Raw genomic sequence first — 19,923 nt, 5'->3', positions numbered from 1 at the left:
CAGTAAACGCCAAAAATATTCCAAGATTTCGATAGCTAACGTCACTCTCACTTCTACCCTGAAGATGAGAGTGACGTTAGCTCTCGAAAGCTTGGAATCTTCTCCACAATTCACCTGATCGGTAACCCGAGAGAAACTTTTCATCAAAGGAGAAAATGTCTTCAGTAAAAATATTGTTTGAAACAATTGCAAGAAGTGCACAAATCCATACGCTGTGCACACCTGCCCGGTCCATTTCAGTTGTCATCAAATATTAGAAATAAAGTCAATTAGGCTATTGGCTCCCTGTACTGTTCAACTGTGTTAACTAAGCATGATTTATAATACCACCTGGGTTGTGAAAAGGATGGGATGGTTTTCTTTTAACATTCTTGTGTGGCAAAGTGGATAAGAACACATGGTATTTCATTCATTCCCTGGAACAGCACTAAATCTATACTGGAGCTTAGCAATCCATAACTAATGCCTTGTTCTGGGCCTGCTCTTGCAAATCTGCTAAATGGCCCGACATAACTGCCAACCCGTCATACAAGGTTTGAGCAAAAAATAAATTTATCCTCCAATTTCTACTTATTGACAATTTTTACATGAACAAATAACCTGTCATATATACAATCAGTACTCACACCAGTAAAACCAATAAACCCTCCTCCTTATGCACAGATCTCAAGACAGTTAACAATTGAGAACCACTGTTAACATTAGATGGTTCATCTAACATAATTGAAAGAAAGTCTGATTTTTCAGTTTATTTAAATTTTTTTCACTCACGACATCACTAATTGTTTGTATTAGATCATTGCATTGCATGCTTTACAATGAACGAAATAGCACTCGGAAAAATTTTAATCCTGATAACGTCAGACAAAACCTGCAGTAAACATGGGAGTTGAAAAAATAAAGGCCTTTTATGACCAGACCTTCAAGCGGTCGTTGGCTGTCTTCCGAGCAGGTAGAGAGATTCGCACATTTTCTGCGATGACCTGGGCCAACGAACACCATTGCCTTCAATAGGAAACGTAGTGCGAGTGTTGGCTCTCATTCCGATGCGCTAAACTTAGCAAATCCCTTTCGTATTTCTAGCCGTTTCATGATGTTGCTCAGCTTATTTCAAACAAATATGAGAATATTCTGACTTATTTTTTACTTCTTCTCTAAAATATTAAAAATGCAGTATTTTTATTATTTTGCTTGGTCATCGCCACATGTGCCGATGACCGGACGCCTCGCCTCTGCCCCCTATACATACTTGCACCAGTGAAGAGGAGTGGTTTCTTTCCCTCTGTCAGCCTAAAACTTACAGAAATTTCTCGGCAAATAAGAATTCAATATCTCTGTGCATGCTTACCACATCAGCAAGTTTACTAATGAAGGAAAAAGTTTGACAATGGTCTCAGTTCACAGGCAGATAGGTGGAAATGCCTTTGCAGTGGCTCATAAGTGACTGCACATGGACCTCAAAAACTTATTCTTCTTAAGGAATACAGGCACTAAATCAAAGTTGAAAATATATGAAAATCAGCAATAGGTCTGTGTTAAATGCAGCAAACATGTGTAACCCTACATATAGAAATGTACTAGATAAGAAACAAAAACAAATTAAATCCTCATTGTTGCAATTTACCGAAAGAAGAAGATAAGTGACATAAATTTCTGGTACATAGTCTAAAATGCCATGTCAGAACTTGGCAAATTCATTTTCAAAATCAAATAGCTTCACATACAGTTTATTGCTCTAAGCAGATATCTTCTGCTGACTTGAGCTAACTCTTCACATGGACTTGATACATTTTGAATGATTAAAACAGTTTGTTCATGATAATATTCTTAATTTTAGGCAGTAGAAGATGAGGATCCTTGGTGTTCAGCAACCAGTCCACAGAAGATTCATTTTGAAGATATCACATCAGCTGCTTTCAAAATTAAAAATGGAATAGAAATCACACCTTGCGTTGTAAGTACCTAGTTGCATATCAGATTTCATGATTCACCATTAGTCGATATCTTAAATGTACACAATGCAGCAAATACTCACTAATATAGTAGTAGTTATTACACATGGAACAATCATTCTAAAGGCATATATAAATAAATATACATTATACATTTTTCTCAATTCACTACTAATCTTGTATTAATTGAGTTTTATGTTTGAAATACAGATATTTCTACTCCCTAACAATTAAACCCTGCCTTCTGTAAAATGCACACACACATATTTAAAAAAAAAAAAACAATATCAAGTTTGATTGCTAATATCAAGTCTCATTTCTTGTTCTTTGTCAATTTTAATAAAGTGACTTTAGGAGTGTATTGTGCGACTAGAATTCCACCCATATAGTGGCTGAAAGCACTCTACTTGCCAGTGAAATTGGTTACATGCAGGGCCAGCGGAAGGGGGGGAGGGGGGAACCGTGCCACTTCCCAGAGCGGCAAAATTTGAAGAGAAGAAAAAAATAAGCCTTTTGAAATATTAATATTACATTATATAACTTGGAAGTTAATATATGCCAACCTACCATTTAGAAGGAACATTATCAGTAGTCTCACTTTAAAACCACCGAGTGCCACAAGGTGGGAAAGCAGATTCGATGCCTTAACTCCATTGAGATATCAAGTGGGAGAGGTCTATGATGCGCTCCTTCAAATAATTGGAGACAATAAAACTGTCCGAATGGTCACACATGAAGCTCAGCGTATTGCAAACCAGTTGTGTGGCTTTACATTCCTTTGCTCACTAGTTATCTGGTATGACTTTTTACTCCACGTAATGTAATGAGCAAATGTCTTCAAAACATTAATCTACGATGTGTTAGATGCTGTTATATTAGGTTAGGTTAGGTTATTATTATTAGATGATTTCTTGCAAACATATCAGCGCTTTGAAAAAAGCAGAAGTGATGAAATATTTCAAAGTTTCTTAGATGCCACTTAGCAGCCTGGCAGGGCCTTCCTCCCTCCACTCGTGGAGGCATCAGGGGGGGGGGGGGGCGACCTGTGAATCCCAGTTGATGAGAAAGAATTGGCATCGAATTTAGGTATAGATGATCCAAAGATAGGCAACACTGTACAGAGCCGAAATCGAAAAAAGAAGCAGTTTCAGTATGATGAAAATGTTGAAGATACACAAAAACAGTACAAAGTTGATTTTTATTACCAGGTCCTTGATGATTATTTTAGCTCTAAGACAAAGATTTGAGGAGCTTAACATCATACTGAATTTTTCAATTTCTTTTATGATATTAGTAAGCATGAAGACATGCCATCTGATCTTTTGTCTGAAAAGTGTAGAAAACTTGCCGGAATGTTAACACATGAAGGTTACTGAATTAAAACATGAACTAAAAGTGCTTTCGGCTATAATAAAACAAATTCACCAAAGGAGACCTTAAACTGATGAAGGCTCATGATTTTGCACCTAATGTGAGTGTACAACTTTGAATTTATTAACTTTGTCTGTAACCTTGGCAAGTAGCGAACAAAGTTCTTTTTTTTTGGAAATTAAGGCTAATAAAAATATTATCTTCGGTCAATCATGTCTGAAACACGCTTGTTTCCATTTTATGCAAGATAGCATTATACGAAAAAGAATATTACATGCAAAGGTAAAGGTAAAGTTCCCTGTGCATATAGCACCATGTCATGAAGGCACATTTAGGGGATGTGAGGGTAGGGCCACACATATTCTCAATCTCGGCCATTTTGGAGGCAATGTAATCAGTACCACTCTTCGGCCACCTTTACCTCCAAGGGTGCTTATTAATTTGAGCCAGAGCGGGGACAACGCAGGTAAGGAATTCAGACTTTAGATCACCCACGCGAGAGATCCAGGAATATTACATGTAATTCTTATGAAAATCCAATATCACAGAGCTACAACAGTAAACATATGAAGTCAAACCTTCATTTCTTTCCTAATACTTGTTACATTTAAGATAGGTTTAAGAGAGAGAGTTTTCATAAAATATAATAATAATAATATAAAATTAGTGTCGCATGTTTTAAAGTTCAACTATGGTCGAGCGAGATATCCTTTTGTGCTTAATAGGATTGAAATAGCATAATAAGTCTCATTATTTATTTTATAGTTTGATGTTTTACTTAGGAATATATTGATTTTCAATTTCCCGTTGCTGTGTAAAAAAGGGAGCGGCATCTGCTGCCACTGCCCAGGGCAGCAAAATGACTAGCACTGGACCTAGTTGCACGTAACCTCATAACTCAAGCTTATAGTGCCTTTGGTAGCTTTCTAAGTGGAGATTTGATTCTGCAGGCAAGTGGCATGCTTCCAGCCAATACACAAGCTCTAGCAATACAATAACCTCTTGGAAGGCACTGTAGTTCTGAATTTTAACAGATTTATTTCCAGTAAAAAAAAGTTTCAAATTTGTGATGAAGGTATAACTAGCACTAACATCACTTGTGTCAGATATGATTCTGTTATATGAAACACTATCATAGTATTTATAACTGTTGTAAATACAGTAGGCACCCTCTAGTTCGGCTTTGGTTGCTTCGGCCGCTGGATAGTTTGGCCTGCCCCCACCACCTGGCCGGCGACAAGTCACCACTTGTTTGTCTAGCACTGGAAACTATTTTGCTGTACAGATCAGTCGTCTACAGCTCTTGCTATTGTGTGGACTTCTGTGTGCTGTGTTGTTTTGTGTGTATGTGTACTATGTATACTTTTTTGCATTACTTCGGTTCGTTTGGCCATTTTTTAGTTCTGCCTACGGTTCAGTCCCGAGGTGGCCGAACTAGAGGGCGCCTACTGTAAGTAATCAATGTAAAAGCTTGCTGTGAATGTTTTGAAATTATACTTATTTTCATTCAGAGATCCCACCTTTCTGCTCTAACTGGAATGGAAGTCTATTTAAAGAAAGATTTTCTGCAATATACTGGCAGGTAATTTGATTAATAATAATATTAATTTTCTATCAGATTTCATACTTATACTAAAACATTAAATGTTAAAAATTTCCATACACTAACTTAATTTTTGCAAGATTGTGTTGTTTGTGTGTATGAATATTTGTGCATAAATGCATCAAGAGACAAATATCTATGTGACATGTTAAGATTTCCCATGAAAAGTTTATTCTATTTCCATGTTTATTGTCTTCAGATATGTTGTCCCTTATATGTTATAAAGAATGATATTTGAAAAGTATAGATTTCCTTAGAAACTAAGAAAATATGCTACTTTCGGTGCCTAAAATATGCATGAAAAGTTCAGAACATGTTTTTAGCAGTGTATGAAAAGTACTTGAATTATTTGCAAATCTAATACATTGCCCAGTATTAAGCATTAATGTAAACATTCATTACTTGAAGCAAAATGCTATCTCAGTGGCCAAAGAATGTTAAATGGCCTTGCCACTGGAAGATCTGAGTTCAAATTCTATTCTAATCAAAGGTGTTTCTTTGTGTCATGTCATAAATTTCTTCATATAATCATCGTTCAAGTTTGTCATTATAGTTGGTCTAAAGTGGCAGGAAAGTGATGTAAAAGGTAATTACATACTTGAAAGCATAACATATTCTATAGTTCAGTCTAATGTATTTACACACACACACACACACACACACACACACTTATACATGCTCAGTACTGGAAGTGGAATTTGAAGCTTGCGTGATGCTTGGTTGAGTTTGAGGTTATGGTTGCCTTACTCTGTATACTATTATGATGACACATCTCCAAAATTATAAGTTTCCTTCATTGTATGTTAATATCTCTAATCAGTATGTAACAAGATCATGGTCATTGGAAGGGGGGATGAAATGGGTCCATTGACCCCTTGGAAACTGGCATTTCATTTAAGTTACAAGAAAGAAGAAAATTTGTTAGTTTTATTGTTAATAACAGAAATTAACTTCATTTAGTTAATATTCGAACAGAATAATCAAAGTAAAAATGCATTAGATCAAAAATATTGACTGACAAAATACAGAAACCAGGTTATACTTTCATATTCTACCATGTAATCCAAAGAATAAATGGTTACATAATTTTCAAAATTCCAAAAATTATAGTTTTATGAGTAAAATTCCTCCCAACTTTTAAAGTATTTTCTCAAACGAGATGTGCAAAAGTTAATAACAAAATACAGTAAACGTGTATTTCAGTATATTGACCATGAAATGTAAAAACAAAAATAATGGGACATAGTTGTGCTGGATATATCATCTGGTAGATCAAGTAGCAAATAATAAATAATAATCATAGTAATATATTTTGAATAAAATGTGTTTACTTTTATTAGTTTATAATATTTATTATTGCATAATAACATCTACAACTATGGTAAATGTTATCATTGTTGTTATTATTTCCATTATTTAACTTTTATCAATGGCTTGAACCCCCATGCAAAAATTTCTGGTGATGCACCTGGGCCAGATGCCTCCTAATGAAGCTGCATATGAAATTAATTTAAAACCAGTCTACATGAATTGTACTTGTGACAGAATTGTTGAAGGCAGTTACAGGTTATTTATAGAATGCCAAATTCATGAAATTATTGGCAGTTTTGTGGATATTATTAGTTATATATAATCACTGGTTACTAGTTAACTGGTCAATGTCATTAATAAATTATATTTTATAATATGTGCATACTAGGGATGGGCACAAAATCCAGACAATGGATATCAGGATTCCAAATTATCCAATATCTATTTGTAGAAAATCTGTACAGTGAAAAGAGGAAAATGACATCTAACAGAATATGTGGACAGCCTGCAAAATGGATATTAATAAAACTGTCCAGATAATGAACACATTCGGATATCCAGACATTTTGGATTATCTGAATATCTGGATAATTCAGATAATCCAAATATCCAGATATTGGATATATGGATAATCTGGACAATTCAGATATCCAGATAATCCATATAACCAGATATCAGAATATGCAATATCCAGATATTTTATTTTATTTCATTGATTTGCTTTATTTTACTTCGCTTTTGTGCCACTTTTGGCTGATTTGCAAAGATGGGGATGAGTGATGAAATTGATGAATGGACACTCACAAACATCCATGGCAGGCCGGGATTCGATCCCGGGACCCCTGGCATCATAGTGTGATGTGCTAACCACTCTGCTACAGGGGCCGGCTCCAGATACTTGAAATCCAGATAGAAAATTACCTGATATGCAGTTAAAATTTCATTCGGATTTGGTCATCCCTAGCGCATACCATTAATTTCTCATCATATCTTGTCATTTTACAGCTTCAAGGAAAGAGGAGCTCGATATGCTTTATTAATGCTCTCTGATGAGCACAAGAAAAGAGGGGTAATCTCAGCATCACTAGGAAACCATGCTTTAGCTCTCTGTTATCATGGAAAATCCTTGAATATTCCTGTCACAGTTGTTATGCCAATAGTAGCACCAATCATGAAAATTCAATCTTGTCGTCAATATGGAGCGAATGTTGTTGTGCAAGGAAAAGATATGGGAGAAGCCAAACAGTTAGCAATGAAGTTGGCCAGGGAGAAGAAACTCTCGTATGTGAATGGGTGAGTAAAGTAGCATGACTGTGGATAATGTTGTTTCCCCTCTTGCTGTTAACGGATGACGTAATTTGTTTGCTCTCTAGAATTATGATTATATTGTCTGTAAAATCATATTAGAGTTGAAAATTACTTTCTTATAAACTTAAAATAGAAAAATTGTTTCTTGTCTTATTTTTATTAAATTCTACTTATGTTCCAAATGTAGTATAATATATTCAAACATGATAATCATGAAATAGAAATTACTTACACGTAAGCACAATAAAAAAAATAGAAATAGGCACTCAATTACAGATTCTATCACATCAGTAAGGAGATTGATTGACTTGGTTTGTTTTTAGGGCTGAGCCGATACCGATGTATCAGTATCAGTAAGTATCGGTTGATATTCTTGCATCGATACAGGCCAATACCATTGTTTTTATGTCACTAGAAGCATGGCCAAAACGAAAGTAAGTTCCCTTTCAAAGGTTCTTTCAGCTTTTCCAACTTACATTTGATTTTGAAAAAAAAAAGTAGTTGCGAATTTGTTAAGTGAACCTGTACTCAAGTTTCCGTGAACAGCAAGTACATGATACAAAGATCCTTATGCAGATAAGACTCGCAGTCAAGTATCTTGCAAATCAAGGGTAACTTGAAATTATCCCCATAGGAGTTCCTTCGAAGTCTACCAAGCTTTGTTCCTACAGATGCAGTCTCGTGTAACAATAATCCCAATGAGGTTCCAGTAGCTAACGAGGCACCTGGTGTATTGTGGACATCTCTCTCTAGATCTTTAGAGACCTCCCGCAGTCAAAACAGTCATCGCCCACGTGAGTGGTGGATGTCTCTTGGACATAGTACATAGCATATTGCTAGAAATTCAAATACCTGGGCTAAACTCCCTTTTCCTTTCCAACTTTAGATTTTTGTTTGTCCAGACGTGGATAACTGGGTTTCAACAGGCATGCTTTGGTGGCACAGGGAAAGTGACAAGGCAATAATTTTCTTTGAATGACAGTTGATGTCACTTACTTTCTGGAAAGTGTAGTGATGTGTTTGGATTTCCTTCCACACCAAGCGATAGAACTTTGCATTTTTTTTTAAAAATCATTTTTTGATAATATATTATATTGAAAGCAAAATCACATTGGAATATCATTGTACTGAAGTCGATCACCTGATATAGAAGCAAGAGACTGGTAAGTCTTCATTCTCTCCTTAAATTTCATTTACTAATTTTTATTATTTTTGATGAAGGACAAAAAAGAGACAAGATTGGTTTCACATTACAGCTTTACTGTTAGTTTTAGACGTCATGTCCAGGGCTGGTAAATCTCCAATTATTCTTGTATTCACGGATGATTTAATGTTAGTTTGGGAAGAGTGATCCCTTACTTTTAGAGGAGGTTGAAGAGGCATGATCTCATTTTTCAACATTGGGGGAGAGGGGGACGATTGCCTCACTCTTAGTTGCACTTAATATTTCTCACATATTTTAAACATCTGATCTATTGTCACTTATCTAAAAAAAATATACTGTAAAGTTGAGATGCATCGTTGGAAGAGAGCATCGTTTGTTGGATTAATTCATTCATTGCCCCTCCTCAGAAATGCATACATATAAAATATAATAATAATAAAAATTACACACGCATGCACACACATATATATAATTATCCTTTTTTATTTTAAATTGAAATTATACAAGTATCGGTATTGGTATTGGTTCAAAGTGATATCGGCTCAGCTCTATTTATTTTACTTTGCTTTTCTGTCACTTTTGAAAGATGAAAATGAGTGATATGATGGAATTGATGAAGGGACACTCACAAAGAGCATTCTTGCCATGCTGGAATTCGAACCCAGGACCCCTGGCATTGTAGTAAACTGGCCACCAAGGATTTGATTGATTGATTGATCTGGTGTTTAAAATCCACTTTGTGCACAGTAAGGCTAATCAGGACTGGACCTACAGTTTAAAATGGAATCTGAACCACCACATGCCTCCACTGGGTATCAAACCTGGGAACCCTTGATTACAAGGCAACGATGCAAACACTGCACCATCAGGGAGGCGTTGCCACCAAGGAGGGAGAGAGAAAGTGCGAGATAGACATATTGAATGAAAGAAAGGAGGGCCAGAAGGGATAAAATGAAAAAGGTGAAGGAACTAGAAAACACACTCACCCAGTACTGGAAATCTTTAATTTCCATGACTCCATATTCAGATATAGGTAAAAAGTGGTAGAAATGTATTACACCCACAACACCACCACACACACCACATCTACCCTGCCACTCACACATTTTCAAGAAGTCTGGTGAGAAAACCAAATTTTTGTGCCAACTTTATCTTCACCTTTAGCCTGACAATCTTCCAGGTCCAACACTTAGATAAGTAGATTTATTATTTACAACTGAAGATGCAGCCATGAAAATGTAAAGATTTCCAGTGCCTGATGAGTGTTTCTAATTCTTTCACAGCAAGCTTATGTGAGGTTCATACATAAAGAAAGGTAAACTTCCCCATGCACCATTCCATGAGGTATATATAGGGGGATGTGGGGGTAGAGCCCCACACATCTCGGCAATGTGATCAGCTCCATGCATCAGCTGCCTTTACTCCCAGGTACTCATTTAATTGAGGCTAGTTGAGCCCCAGAGCCATTTTATGCGAGGACAAGGCCAAAAATATTCTGACCTTAAATCACACACTCCAGGATATGAACCCAGGTCTCCTGCATGGAGTCAGACGCCCTACCGACTAGATTACCATGGCTCTGAGAAACATACAGGTTTTTCAAAATCAAATTTCACTATGCACAATATCAGATAACTTCCATTCCTAGTATTTTGTCTTCTTTAATTACGAAACAATCAGTTGCGTTATTTATTAATTTCTAATACCTGCATGTAAATTTAGCAAGGTTGATCATTTTACAGTTATGACCATCCACACATTATGGCTGGGCAAGGTACTCTTGGACTTGAAATTGTAGAACAAGTACCAGAAATTGACGCCGTCATTGTTCCTGTGGGAGGAGGTGGACTTATTGCAGGTGTTGCTCTTGCTGTGAAAACTTTGTATCCACATGTCAAAGTTTTTGTAAGTACCATTAGTATAATCTTCAATGAGGTTGTAAAATATAAGCTATTTGACAATTGTTTTTTTAATACTTAGTCATTGACCTGCAAGCTGGCAAGTCTAGGAGTGATGTATTTCATATGTTCTTTTTACATGCACGTGATCTGAAAGTATCAAGCCAATGAAAGAATCGACACTTTCAGGAGAGATCATGAATATATTTTTTGTAGTTTATACATATCTGTATAGAGAGCCTGCCAGATGGTGCAGTTGTAGCGTTGCCGCCTTGTAATCAAGAGGTCCAGGGTTCGATACCCGGTGGAGGCACATAGTGGTTTAGCTCTGACTTTAAACTGTAGGTCCAGTCTCAATTAGCCTTACTGTGCATAAAGTGGACTTAAAACACCAAATCAATCAATCAATCAAACATATCTGTATAGTATATATACATTTATATTTGACTTTGAAAATTGACTTTGGAATTCTGTAGGTAATAAAACTGCATGGAATCATTACCTTATTTATGCATGTATAGGCCATATATTCTCAGGGGGTTTGAGTCTAACAAATATATAATGCAAGAAAAGGTAAAACCAGAAAAATCTTATGACACGTTGCCTTATTGACATTATGATAATAAAGCTTATGAAGCAGAAAAATGTAAAAATTATAGTTTCACCATACATATTAAAGAATTTGTAAAAGTTCTATTGATAAACGCTAATTCTCATGTTACTTGGAAAAAATCGCAACTTTAAGAATGCAGAATAATGAAATAAAGATCCCTTCTTATATTTATTTAGACTTTCAACCATGTATGGTTTCCATTTTTACTATGCAGATTGAGTGTTTTCTAAATTTTCTCTCAACTTCTCTCATCCATGCTATCATTATTTCAATGTTGTTTATTAATATTTTCTACTGTTTATAGAAATTTATATCATGAAAAAACCAAAACTTCAGTTTGTTACCTATAAATTTTCAACATATTACATTGTTTGTTTTAATTGTTGTTTTAAGTCCATTTTGTGTACAGATAGGATAATCGATGCTGGATCTACAGTTTAAAGTGGGATCCGAACCACTGTGTAATAAAACATTAAAATGCATTTTAATGTTTTATTAACATGGAAACAAGGCTTAACAGTGTTACCACTGTGTAATGTGCCTCTACCAGGTACCCAGATAGCACGTAAGTTAACTGCAAGTTAAATCGAGATTCATATGAACCTGGGACACCTTGACTACAAGGCCACAACATTCCCACTATGCCATCGGGGAGGCCCTCAACATATTACGTGCACAGTGCCTCATGTTGTTGTTCTTTTCTCCCCTACAGGGAGTGGAGTCTGAGAGATGTGCTAGTTTTTCAAATGCACTTAAAGCAGGTAAACCTATTTATACTCCTATAGAATCCACCTTAGCAGATGGTTTGGCTGTTCCCATGGTAGGCTACAATGCCTACACAACTGCAGCTCCACTTATTGACAGAATGGTATGTATATTATACTCACCATCTTTCTATTATGGTTACCTTATTTGCTTTTCTACCTCTTGGGTTAATTACAATAACAAGAATGAATAATGGAGAGATGAAATTGATGATGAGACAAACAGAATGATACATCCATGCCTTGACTAAGGTTCGAACCTGGGATATCTAGCTTCTCAGCATATGATGACCACTCCACCATGGAAGCTCACTGTATTCTACTTTCAAACTTATCCTCATAAGCTTATGATTCACTATGAGGTTATGGTCAATGTTTTAAATTACTAAATCAGCAATGGTGGTAGGTGAGGTTCATATAAGGGCATTAGAAATCAAATGTCATTATGCTTAAATTCAGGTCTAACTTGCATCCTTTTACAAATTCATATTTTGTTGGTTGGAAAAGTTGGTACAGCAAACAATGTATATTATCTTCCTTCATTCTTACAAGAACAAACCTTCACTCCAGTGGTGTATTCTGAACATTTGACCTGATTTACCACAATTCTTATTTATTGCATATATTTATTATATATTAATTAGATATAACAGAAATAAAACACTAATGAATGCATGCAAGTAAAACAAAACAAAAAATCCGACCACTTCAAACTTTCTGGAAATTTCTATATATATGAAAAATGTTTGTTTACTGGCAGAAAAGCAGATAACATGGGAGAATGCACCACTGCTTCATACTACACTTCATTGATAAGGTTAACACAGGGTGCCACCATCATACAAAATAAGTAGCAAGAAATAATATACATCTAAAGAAATAGATTCATTTTGAAGTTTTCTGCAAACTCCTAACCTTATTCACAGCATGTATATACACAATACACCTGGAAGAATTTTACATAATAACGCACCAACACACTATAAATTTGAGCAAAAGTTCCAAATACTTACTGTATGCCTCACTACTTTTATGCCACTTTATATGCCACTGTACACTTCTGTTCACAAAAAGTGGCACACTCATTTGAGTTGAAGTCCAGCTTCGTGGCCGGATGTACAGCCGAAGTAAGTGTTCGGAGAGCAGCAGTGTTGCTTACTATCAATCAATTTAACCATATGCAGGGAATTTTGACTTTACAATTTGGACCAGGGTTTTTCTTTCCCATCTGAAAATTACTCTTAAGGTGCGAGCATTCATGGAGTGGGTCACTTGTAAATATCTATCTATGTATAAAACGAGGAGAGTGACACGTGAATGATGGAACATCTTAAAATACATCTGCTGATGTTCCTCACAACTTACTCATTTAATTTCATTGGTTTTCTTCTTTAGAATATTAACGGTGTGTTTTATCACACAACAATTTTCAATTTTAGCACTTGCAAATATCGAGGCTTAGCAGCAACTAAAAAATCTCAATTTCAAGTAGTCTCGAGTAACAGTCACATTCTCTGAATGAGTAATAGTTTCAATACATATTTTCTTATTGGCACGCAAACGATAACAAAATTTCAGGCTGCAATTGGTGTGACGAGAATAAAATACATTATGTAGCACCCATTTGATAAGAAAAAATACTTTGAAGACACGGGAATTCGAACCTAGAATTTCAGCTTACAAAGCTGGCCTTTAACCGACATGTCCACAAGGCACGGTGAAGAAACCAAGCTTTCGAGTAATTCATCCATAAGATTGCATCTTTTCCTGCACAGCTCGAAACTTTTGATGTCGTTTCTCACTAATTACATTAATTTGAAAGCAATACACTTCATCAGATAGGGTTCATATGCTGTACACATTGCTTACAAAATACAAGTCAAGCTTGTGCATAAAAATTAATGAAGACGTTTGCAAGTCGTGCTTTGTGGAAGGTTAGTGTTTCCAAACCTAAATGATTACCGTTCTCTAGTTCCTGTCAATATAGCGGATTCTGCTATGTGATGATGAATCTCATTAAATTATATTATTTTAAACTATTTATTTCAAAATGAAGAGTCATTATTCTGGAATCTATAGAGATTCATACATTCATTCGGTAAGAATTTTATGAGAGCCACAATTCTACCACGAAACCAACGTGCACGTGTAAAAAAAGTAAAGCCCAAAACATTGACAACCATTGACTTATTTTTAATAGCCTGGATGACTGATGTGGGGGGGGGGGGGTACCTCCTCTCATGTGCCCCCCTGGCTGTGACATAAACTCTTCTTCCTTTAGGATTTCTATTATTTTTCCCATTGCATATTCAGTGCCAACTTTGCGATTCTGTTTGCCAAAGTGTATGGGAAAGGAGTTTATTTATTCTTCAAGCCTTCTCCTGGACTAGGATAACACTATTTCCGAAATATTTTTTTTGCATCATTTTCAGGAATTGCAACAGCACTATTTCTGGCTCGCTTTCTCTTAATGCGTTTTTTTTTCCTTTTTGTTATTTAGTGTTGCTTTTCTTCCATTTTCGGCTACTCGCGACGATGAAGAGAGACTCAAAAAGAACACTCATGCTCAGGCCAAATTCGAACCCGGGGCGCTCAGATTCTAACGAATTGTGATAACTACTTCGTCACGAACGTCAAAAACGCATTTCTTTTTAAAATAAATTTCAGGAATATTTTACAATTACATTACTTTGATTGTAGATGTGGAAATTCCAGTTAGTTAATACTTATGTTGCAATCTTTCCATTAGCCCTTTTCTTTGAGTCTGAGAGAGACAAAATTCCCTGCTTATGGTTAAATTGATTGATAGTAAGCAACACTGCTGCTTTCCGAACACTTACTTCGGCTGTACTTCCGGCCATGCAGCTGGACTTTAACTCAAACGAGCGTGCCACTTTTTTTTAACAGAAGTGTACCTGTAATACATTATGCCCTCTGGGGTTGAATGTGAGAAGTATTGCTCTCCACATACATGAATGGAATGGCCAGCTGTTCAATTCCTTCAATGAGCAAAGCAAGCTAGTGTTGAAAACTAACTAGGAAAGTTATCAGTATTTATAGTGGCAACATCAGTCATTTTATGCATATTAAAGAGTATTATAATTCAAATATATATGTCTGGACACTTAGTGTACACATAATTGATAATGTATACATGGCTGTTCACATCCTCATGTGGACAATATTATAAGGGTCAGTTAGTGGTGCTGTGCAGTGGCGAAGCGTAGAGTTGCTAGCAGGGTAGGCGGCACAAAAATGCGATAATATCTATTAGTTATTTGAATCTGTACAAGATGGGGGGGGGGGGGAGTTGCAGTATGGAGAGTGGTTTAATGTGTCTCCAAGCCGCTTCTTTACTTGCCAGTGGTGTGACGTTTTCAAAAGTGTTCTTACCGGCCATCAGTACAATAATTATGTCTGTTAGACATCATCTACTCCCGCCCAGCAGATTACATCGATCTAGATTTTTGTTCATTTCAGTTATTTTTTAACCACTGAGTGATTTATGCACACACCTCTAGAAAGAACTACCAATCATGAGACAGCAAAAATCCAATGAATAGTGGTCAAACCCTGGTGTCAATTCTTCATCACTTTTTTTCTAAATATATTTATTTATTTTGTAATTGAGTTGAAAAAGGGAAGAAGAATCCAATAATTTTCGGATTGGTATGTGCGTGAGCAAACAACAGGATTCCGCACTTTCAGCGATTGTCAGTTTGGTACGAAGTACTGTTGCCAACTTAGCTTTTTGGAGCAAGACTTCTTCGCACCGAGGAAAACACCATTGTTATATGTTGTCTAACCAAAGGAATGATTGTTTAAATCCAGCCTTGGCTTTGCAGATAAATGAATATCTGACATCTGTATGTGCAAGTAAACAATTTAAATTTTGGTTATTTTTGTCTCATTTGTTCTGCTATATGTTAATCGTGACGATCAGAATGTATGGAGAATAAATTAAAGAGGATCAGGAAACACTGACATGACCACAATCAGGTCACCTGGCTTTGTAACGTGTTAGGATGACCACTACGGGGCATACGCTTTCAAGAAAAAACAAAGGTAAAGGTGACCTCTGTCATTCAGTGCGAATACAAAATGTCGCATTGTAGTTTGTTCTGCCCCTCGCGTAAGTGGACACCTTTACATGATAATAGAACATAGGAACCTTGTTTGGGACCCTTCTATGAAGGAAACATGACAGGTTACTATATAACATATAAACAGGTTATAATAAATGTAGTTGCTTGAGAGAAATAGAATCCCAATTTTCAGGCACGATTTAGCTCTTTTCTGCTAATCTAATGTGACAACACTGGCCTGTTCCACCGGACCTGAACCGGAATAACGCGAATAACCCCATAGCACTCTTTGTCCTAAACCCAAAAAAAGTATTCCTTTGCATTGTACTCTCAAAGCCCTCTCCTCTTGTTATCTCTTCAGGGTAAACAAAATGGCCTACCTCTTTGCTTGTGTCGGCTGCATAAAAAATGTCTACTCGACGACAGTGTTGACACATTAAATAACATTTCAACAACTTCTTAGCATTAACTTCATAAATTTTACAAATGTTGCTGTCACTTGCCACTGTTACTTGCAAAGGAAAATAGAGTTGAAAATATTTTAAACATGAGTGTTATAAGAAAGAGAGAACAAAAGTGGGTCCTACTTTAACGATGATTACATCTTCACTCAATGAAGAACTCAATTGTTCTTGTTGCTCTTGCATTTCAGTCCAATCAGGCAGTTTCTTGCATAAATCTGATCACTGCACATAACACAAATCCCAACCAAAGTTCTACCACCACGAACCTCGTGCTCATGAGCCATGCTGCCTTGTAGCATCATGGGCAGTGCAAATTTTCACAGACAGCAAACAAGCCAGGGAATCCCCGTTCACGATAAAAATAAATTATTGTGTTTCCAGTGAAAGTTAAACTACTTTGTCAATGTAAGGCGTAACTAGCATTTTAATTTACATAATTTGGTATGAAGACTTACTTTGCAAATATAAGTTTTTTTAGACTTTCTGTTTACGCTACGGTGTTGGGTGAATCGACAAGACCATCAGCACTCCGACAAGAAAACTAAGTCAGAACTACAGTACTCCATAATTTTCAATTTCACTTACTCTTGTTGATGAAAAGGAAGGAAGATCTAAGTTTCGTACAAAATATGGAGAATATACAATAAAATAAAAATCTCTCTGCATGAAAACAGGGTAATGTTTATATAAAATGCTGTTATCCCACAAATTTCCAACCCTGACGGAAATGCAGTGTTGCTGATATTCTTTCTATTCGTCCTAGTGGGTAACACTGTGAGGTCAGCCTCACGAACACATTATAAGCATACGTACAATACTCATAAGATTAGGCTTCCTGCATATACGACTGTATGACAGAATGTGAAGAGAAAAGGCCCCAGCAAATGTGCCTCACTCAATGAAAAGTTCGTATACTGGACAGGGATAGAATTTTTTTGAAAATTATCATAAATGAAAATTCCAAACTTTTTCATTGCATTACGTATGTTTTGACGAAATAAGTAAAGAGTAATGATGTAGGTAGGGCCGACCTTCTGACCTCATAGGACACTTCACCACTGGTGTTTTGTCACAGATTGGATGAGGTCATCTTTGGTCCAGGTTGTGGATTGTCCTGCAGTGTCTTCGTGAACCCTCTGACTCCACTTCATCACTCACGACAAGAGACAAACAATGTTCCCCCTACACTGCCGTCATTCAACTGTGTATGTCTCGCATACTAGCACCTCACCCAACCCGGAAATGCACGACTGCTTGCTGCTCTTCCTTACTGGCCTCCATGATATGCCGGATGGCAAGTCCCTGCACATCTGTACTTCACAGGACTCACACTTGCACTGCTTCACACAAGCCTGCGATGCAACAGCCATCTACCGGGCAACAATGAAACCCCCTTCCAGTGGCAGGAGTTTTGTGGAGCTGTTGCGGCATCTACATGTCGAGATATACGAGGTGACCTGTTTTCCACTGACTGACCCTTATAGATGACTTTCTTGTAAAGGAATGAGAATTAAGGGGTATTAAACATAAAAAGTGGCAAATTGTAAACATTAAATGATATACTCAACAGTAAGTTAAAACAGTATAAAAGTAAATCTAGACTGCCTCCTGAGACTTCACAACTTCTATTTCTTGGACTTTCAGATAGTTGTAAAGGAAGAATGGATTGCCATAGCTATATTACGGCTTATAGAACTGGAAAAATGTGTTGTGGAAGGTGCTGGAGCTGCAGCACTGGCAGCTATTTTGGCCGGGCAGCTCGATGAAATGAAAGGCAAAAGGTGTGTATATTTTTCTTACTGACCAGTTTTAGAAATATCTATTTGAATTGAGCTGATATCATCAGTGACATGCCCAGTGAGGGTTGGTGGGGGTCATAGCCCTCCCCTTGGGCCCAGTATTCCTAAAACAAAGAACAACAAATGCAGGAAAAGATGGCAAAATGAAGACTGACTCCTAAAAAATTCTGAGCATGCCACTACAATGATGATTAGACAGTGTCAGATTAATGACCTCTCACAGAGGATGAAATACTTTTTCTAACTGTCATTTGCTAGGTACATTCAAAGTTTTTCATAAATTTTAGTAGTAGTTTCTATGGGTAATAGCTTAATTATAGACATAAAGGAGAGGAGCAGTAAATGGTGTACAGTTAGTTTTATGATGATGTCTCAAGAAGTGACTGCTCTAAAGGGATGATCATCATTTACTCACATGAAAGTATGTTGTCAGGGAGGCACTATTTACCCTTATGTTGATTGGTGATTTACAATTAGTTTTAGACATTCTAGATGTGATCACTTTATTTTAAACATCAAGGGAGGTGCCATAAAATCTTATAAGAACCAGATGGGCCTACAGGGACACTGGGCAAAATCCCAGCATGCCCTTTAAGTCAATGAAGAAAACATACATTTGGTAACTTTTTACCCCTGCTGTTTACAGTCCATCACGGATATAGTGGTGATGAACAAAAACATTTATACAAGGGTCATTCAACATTGACTGAGACATTTGTGAACAAAAAAAGTGCTAAATAGCTGGAGAATAAAACTGCCAGAGGATGTACCTTCATCCTTTGTGAGTATTGCGCATATGCCCTGATGTAGTTGGGGCATGCACAGTAGTGTTAGCAACAATGGTGAGTGTGTCTGAAGCTGTGGAGCAGTGGTGTATTATCAAATTCCTTGTCAAGGAGAACCTGAAGCCAGCTGAAATTTCGAGAAGATTTCAGCAAGAGTGTACAAATGAAGTCAACAGTTTGGCGAACAACGATAGTTGCTAATGAACATGGACACATTTGTCTGACTGGGATATGCAAAGTGATATGAATTTTTTTGGGAAAGGGTCATGATCAATGCCCAATATTCCTGCACATTAATGAAATGTGCCGAACGTAATGCTACTTCCAAGAAAAGACCGGGGATGTCTGCAAATGTCATTCTTCACCATGACAATGCACAGCCCCAGCCCCACATGGTCAGTTTGACAGCAACAACTCTCCAAAAGGGTTTTGCTCCATGTTCTTACACTCCAGACTTAGCCCTAAGTGATTATCAGATTTGTTTCAGCTGCTTAAAGAGCATACGAGAGGGAAGAAATTGAAGACAGATGAACACTGACAAAAGATCTCCTGCAGTGGCTACGACATCAATCAACTTCTTTCTATGCCAAAGGACTCTGAACTGACACAATGATTGCAGTGATGCCTGGATGCTCAGGGGGATTCCTTTGAAAAACTCACATAGTTTGGTGCTTGTACAACTTTCCAATTTTATCCTACAAATAAAAGTTTCGGTCAACCTTGAATGACCCATGTATTTTGTTCCATGTAGAACTGTACTTATGGGGGAGGGAGGGTAGTGATGGAGAGGTTGCCTTGGGTACTT

The 19,923-nt window shown here is 36.7% G+C and overlaps 1 protein-coding gene across 4 annotated transcripts in view; it reads left to right on the top strand.

Annotated features, from left to right (window-relative positions):
* Srr (Serine racemase) overlaps positions 1-19,923 on the top strand; it is a 60,175-nt gene that overhangs the window by 25,625 nt on the left and 14,627 nt on the right. For all 4 annotated transcript variants that reach the window (XM_083113829.1, XM_083113846.1, XM_083113822.1 and 1 more), the window contains 6 exons: positions 1,838-1,954; positions 4,835-4,905; positions 7,243-7,530; positions 10,453-10,615; positions 11,934-12,089; positions 18,179-18,315. In XM_083113829.1, coding sequence (XP_082969955.1) covers positions 1,838-1,954; positions 4,835-4,905; positions 7,243-7,530; positions 10,453-10,615; positions 11,934-12,089; positions 18,179-18,315 — 932 coding nt within the window. The remainder of the gene's footprint in view (positions 1-1,837; positions 1,955-4,834; positions 4,906-7,242; positions 7,531-10,452; positions 10,616-11,933; positions 12,090-18,178; positions 18,316-19,923) is intronic.

Source organism: Lepisma saccharinum, chromosome 2 (assembly GCF_977018435.1).
Source record: "Lepisma saccharinum chromosome 2, izLepSacc3.1, whole genome shotgun sequence".
NCBI classification, from domain to species: domain Eukaryota; kingdom Metazoa; phylum Arthropoda; class Insecta; order Zygentoma; family Lepismatidae; genus Lepisma; species Lepisma saccharinum.
Note: the sequence above shows the minus strand (reverse complement) of the source record. Positions and strands in the feature narration are given on the sequence as shown.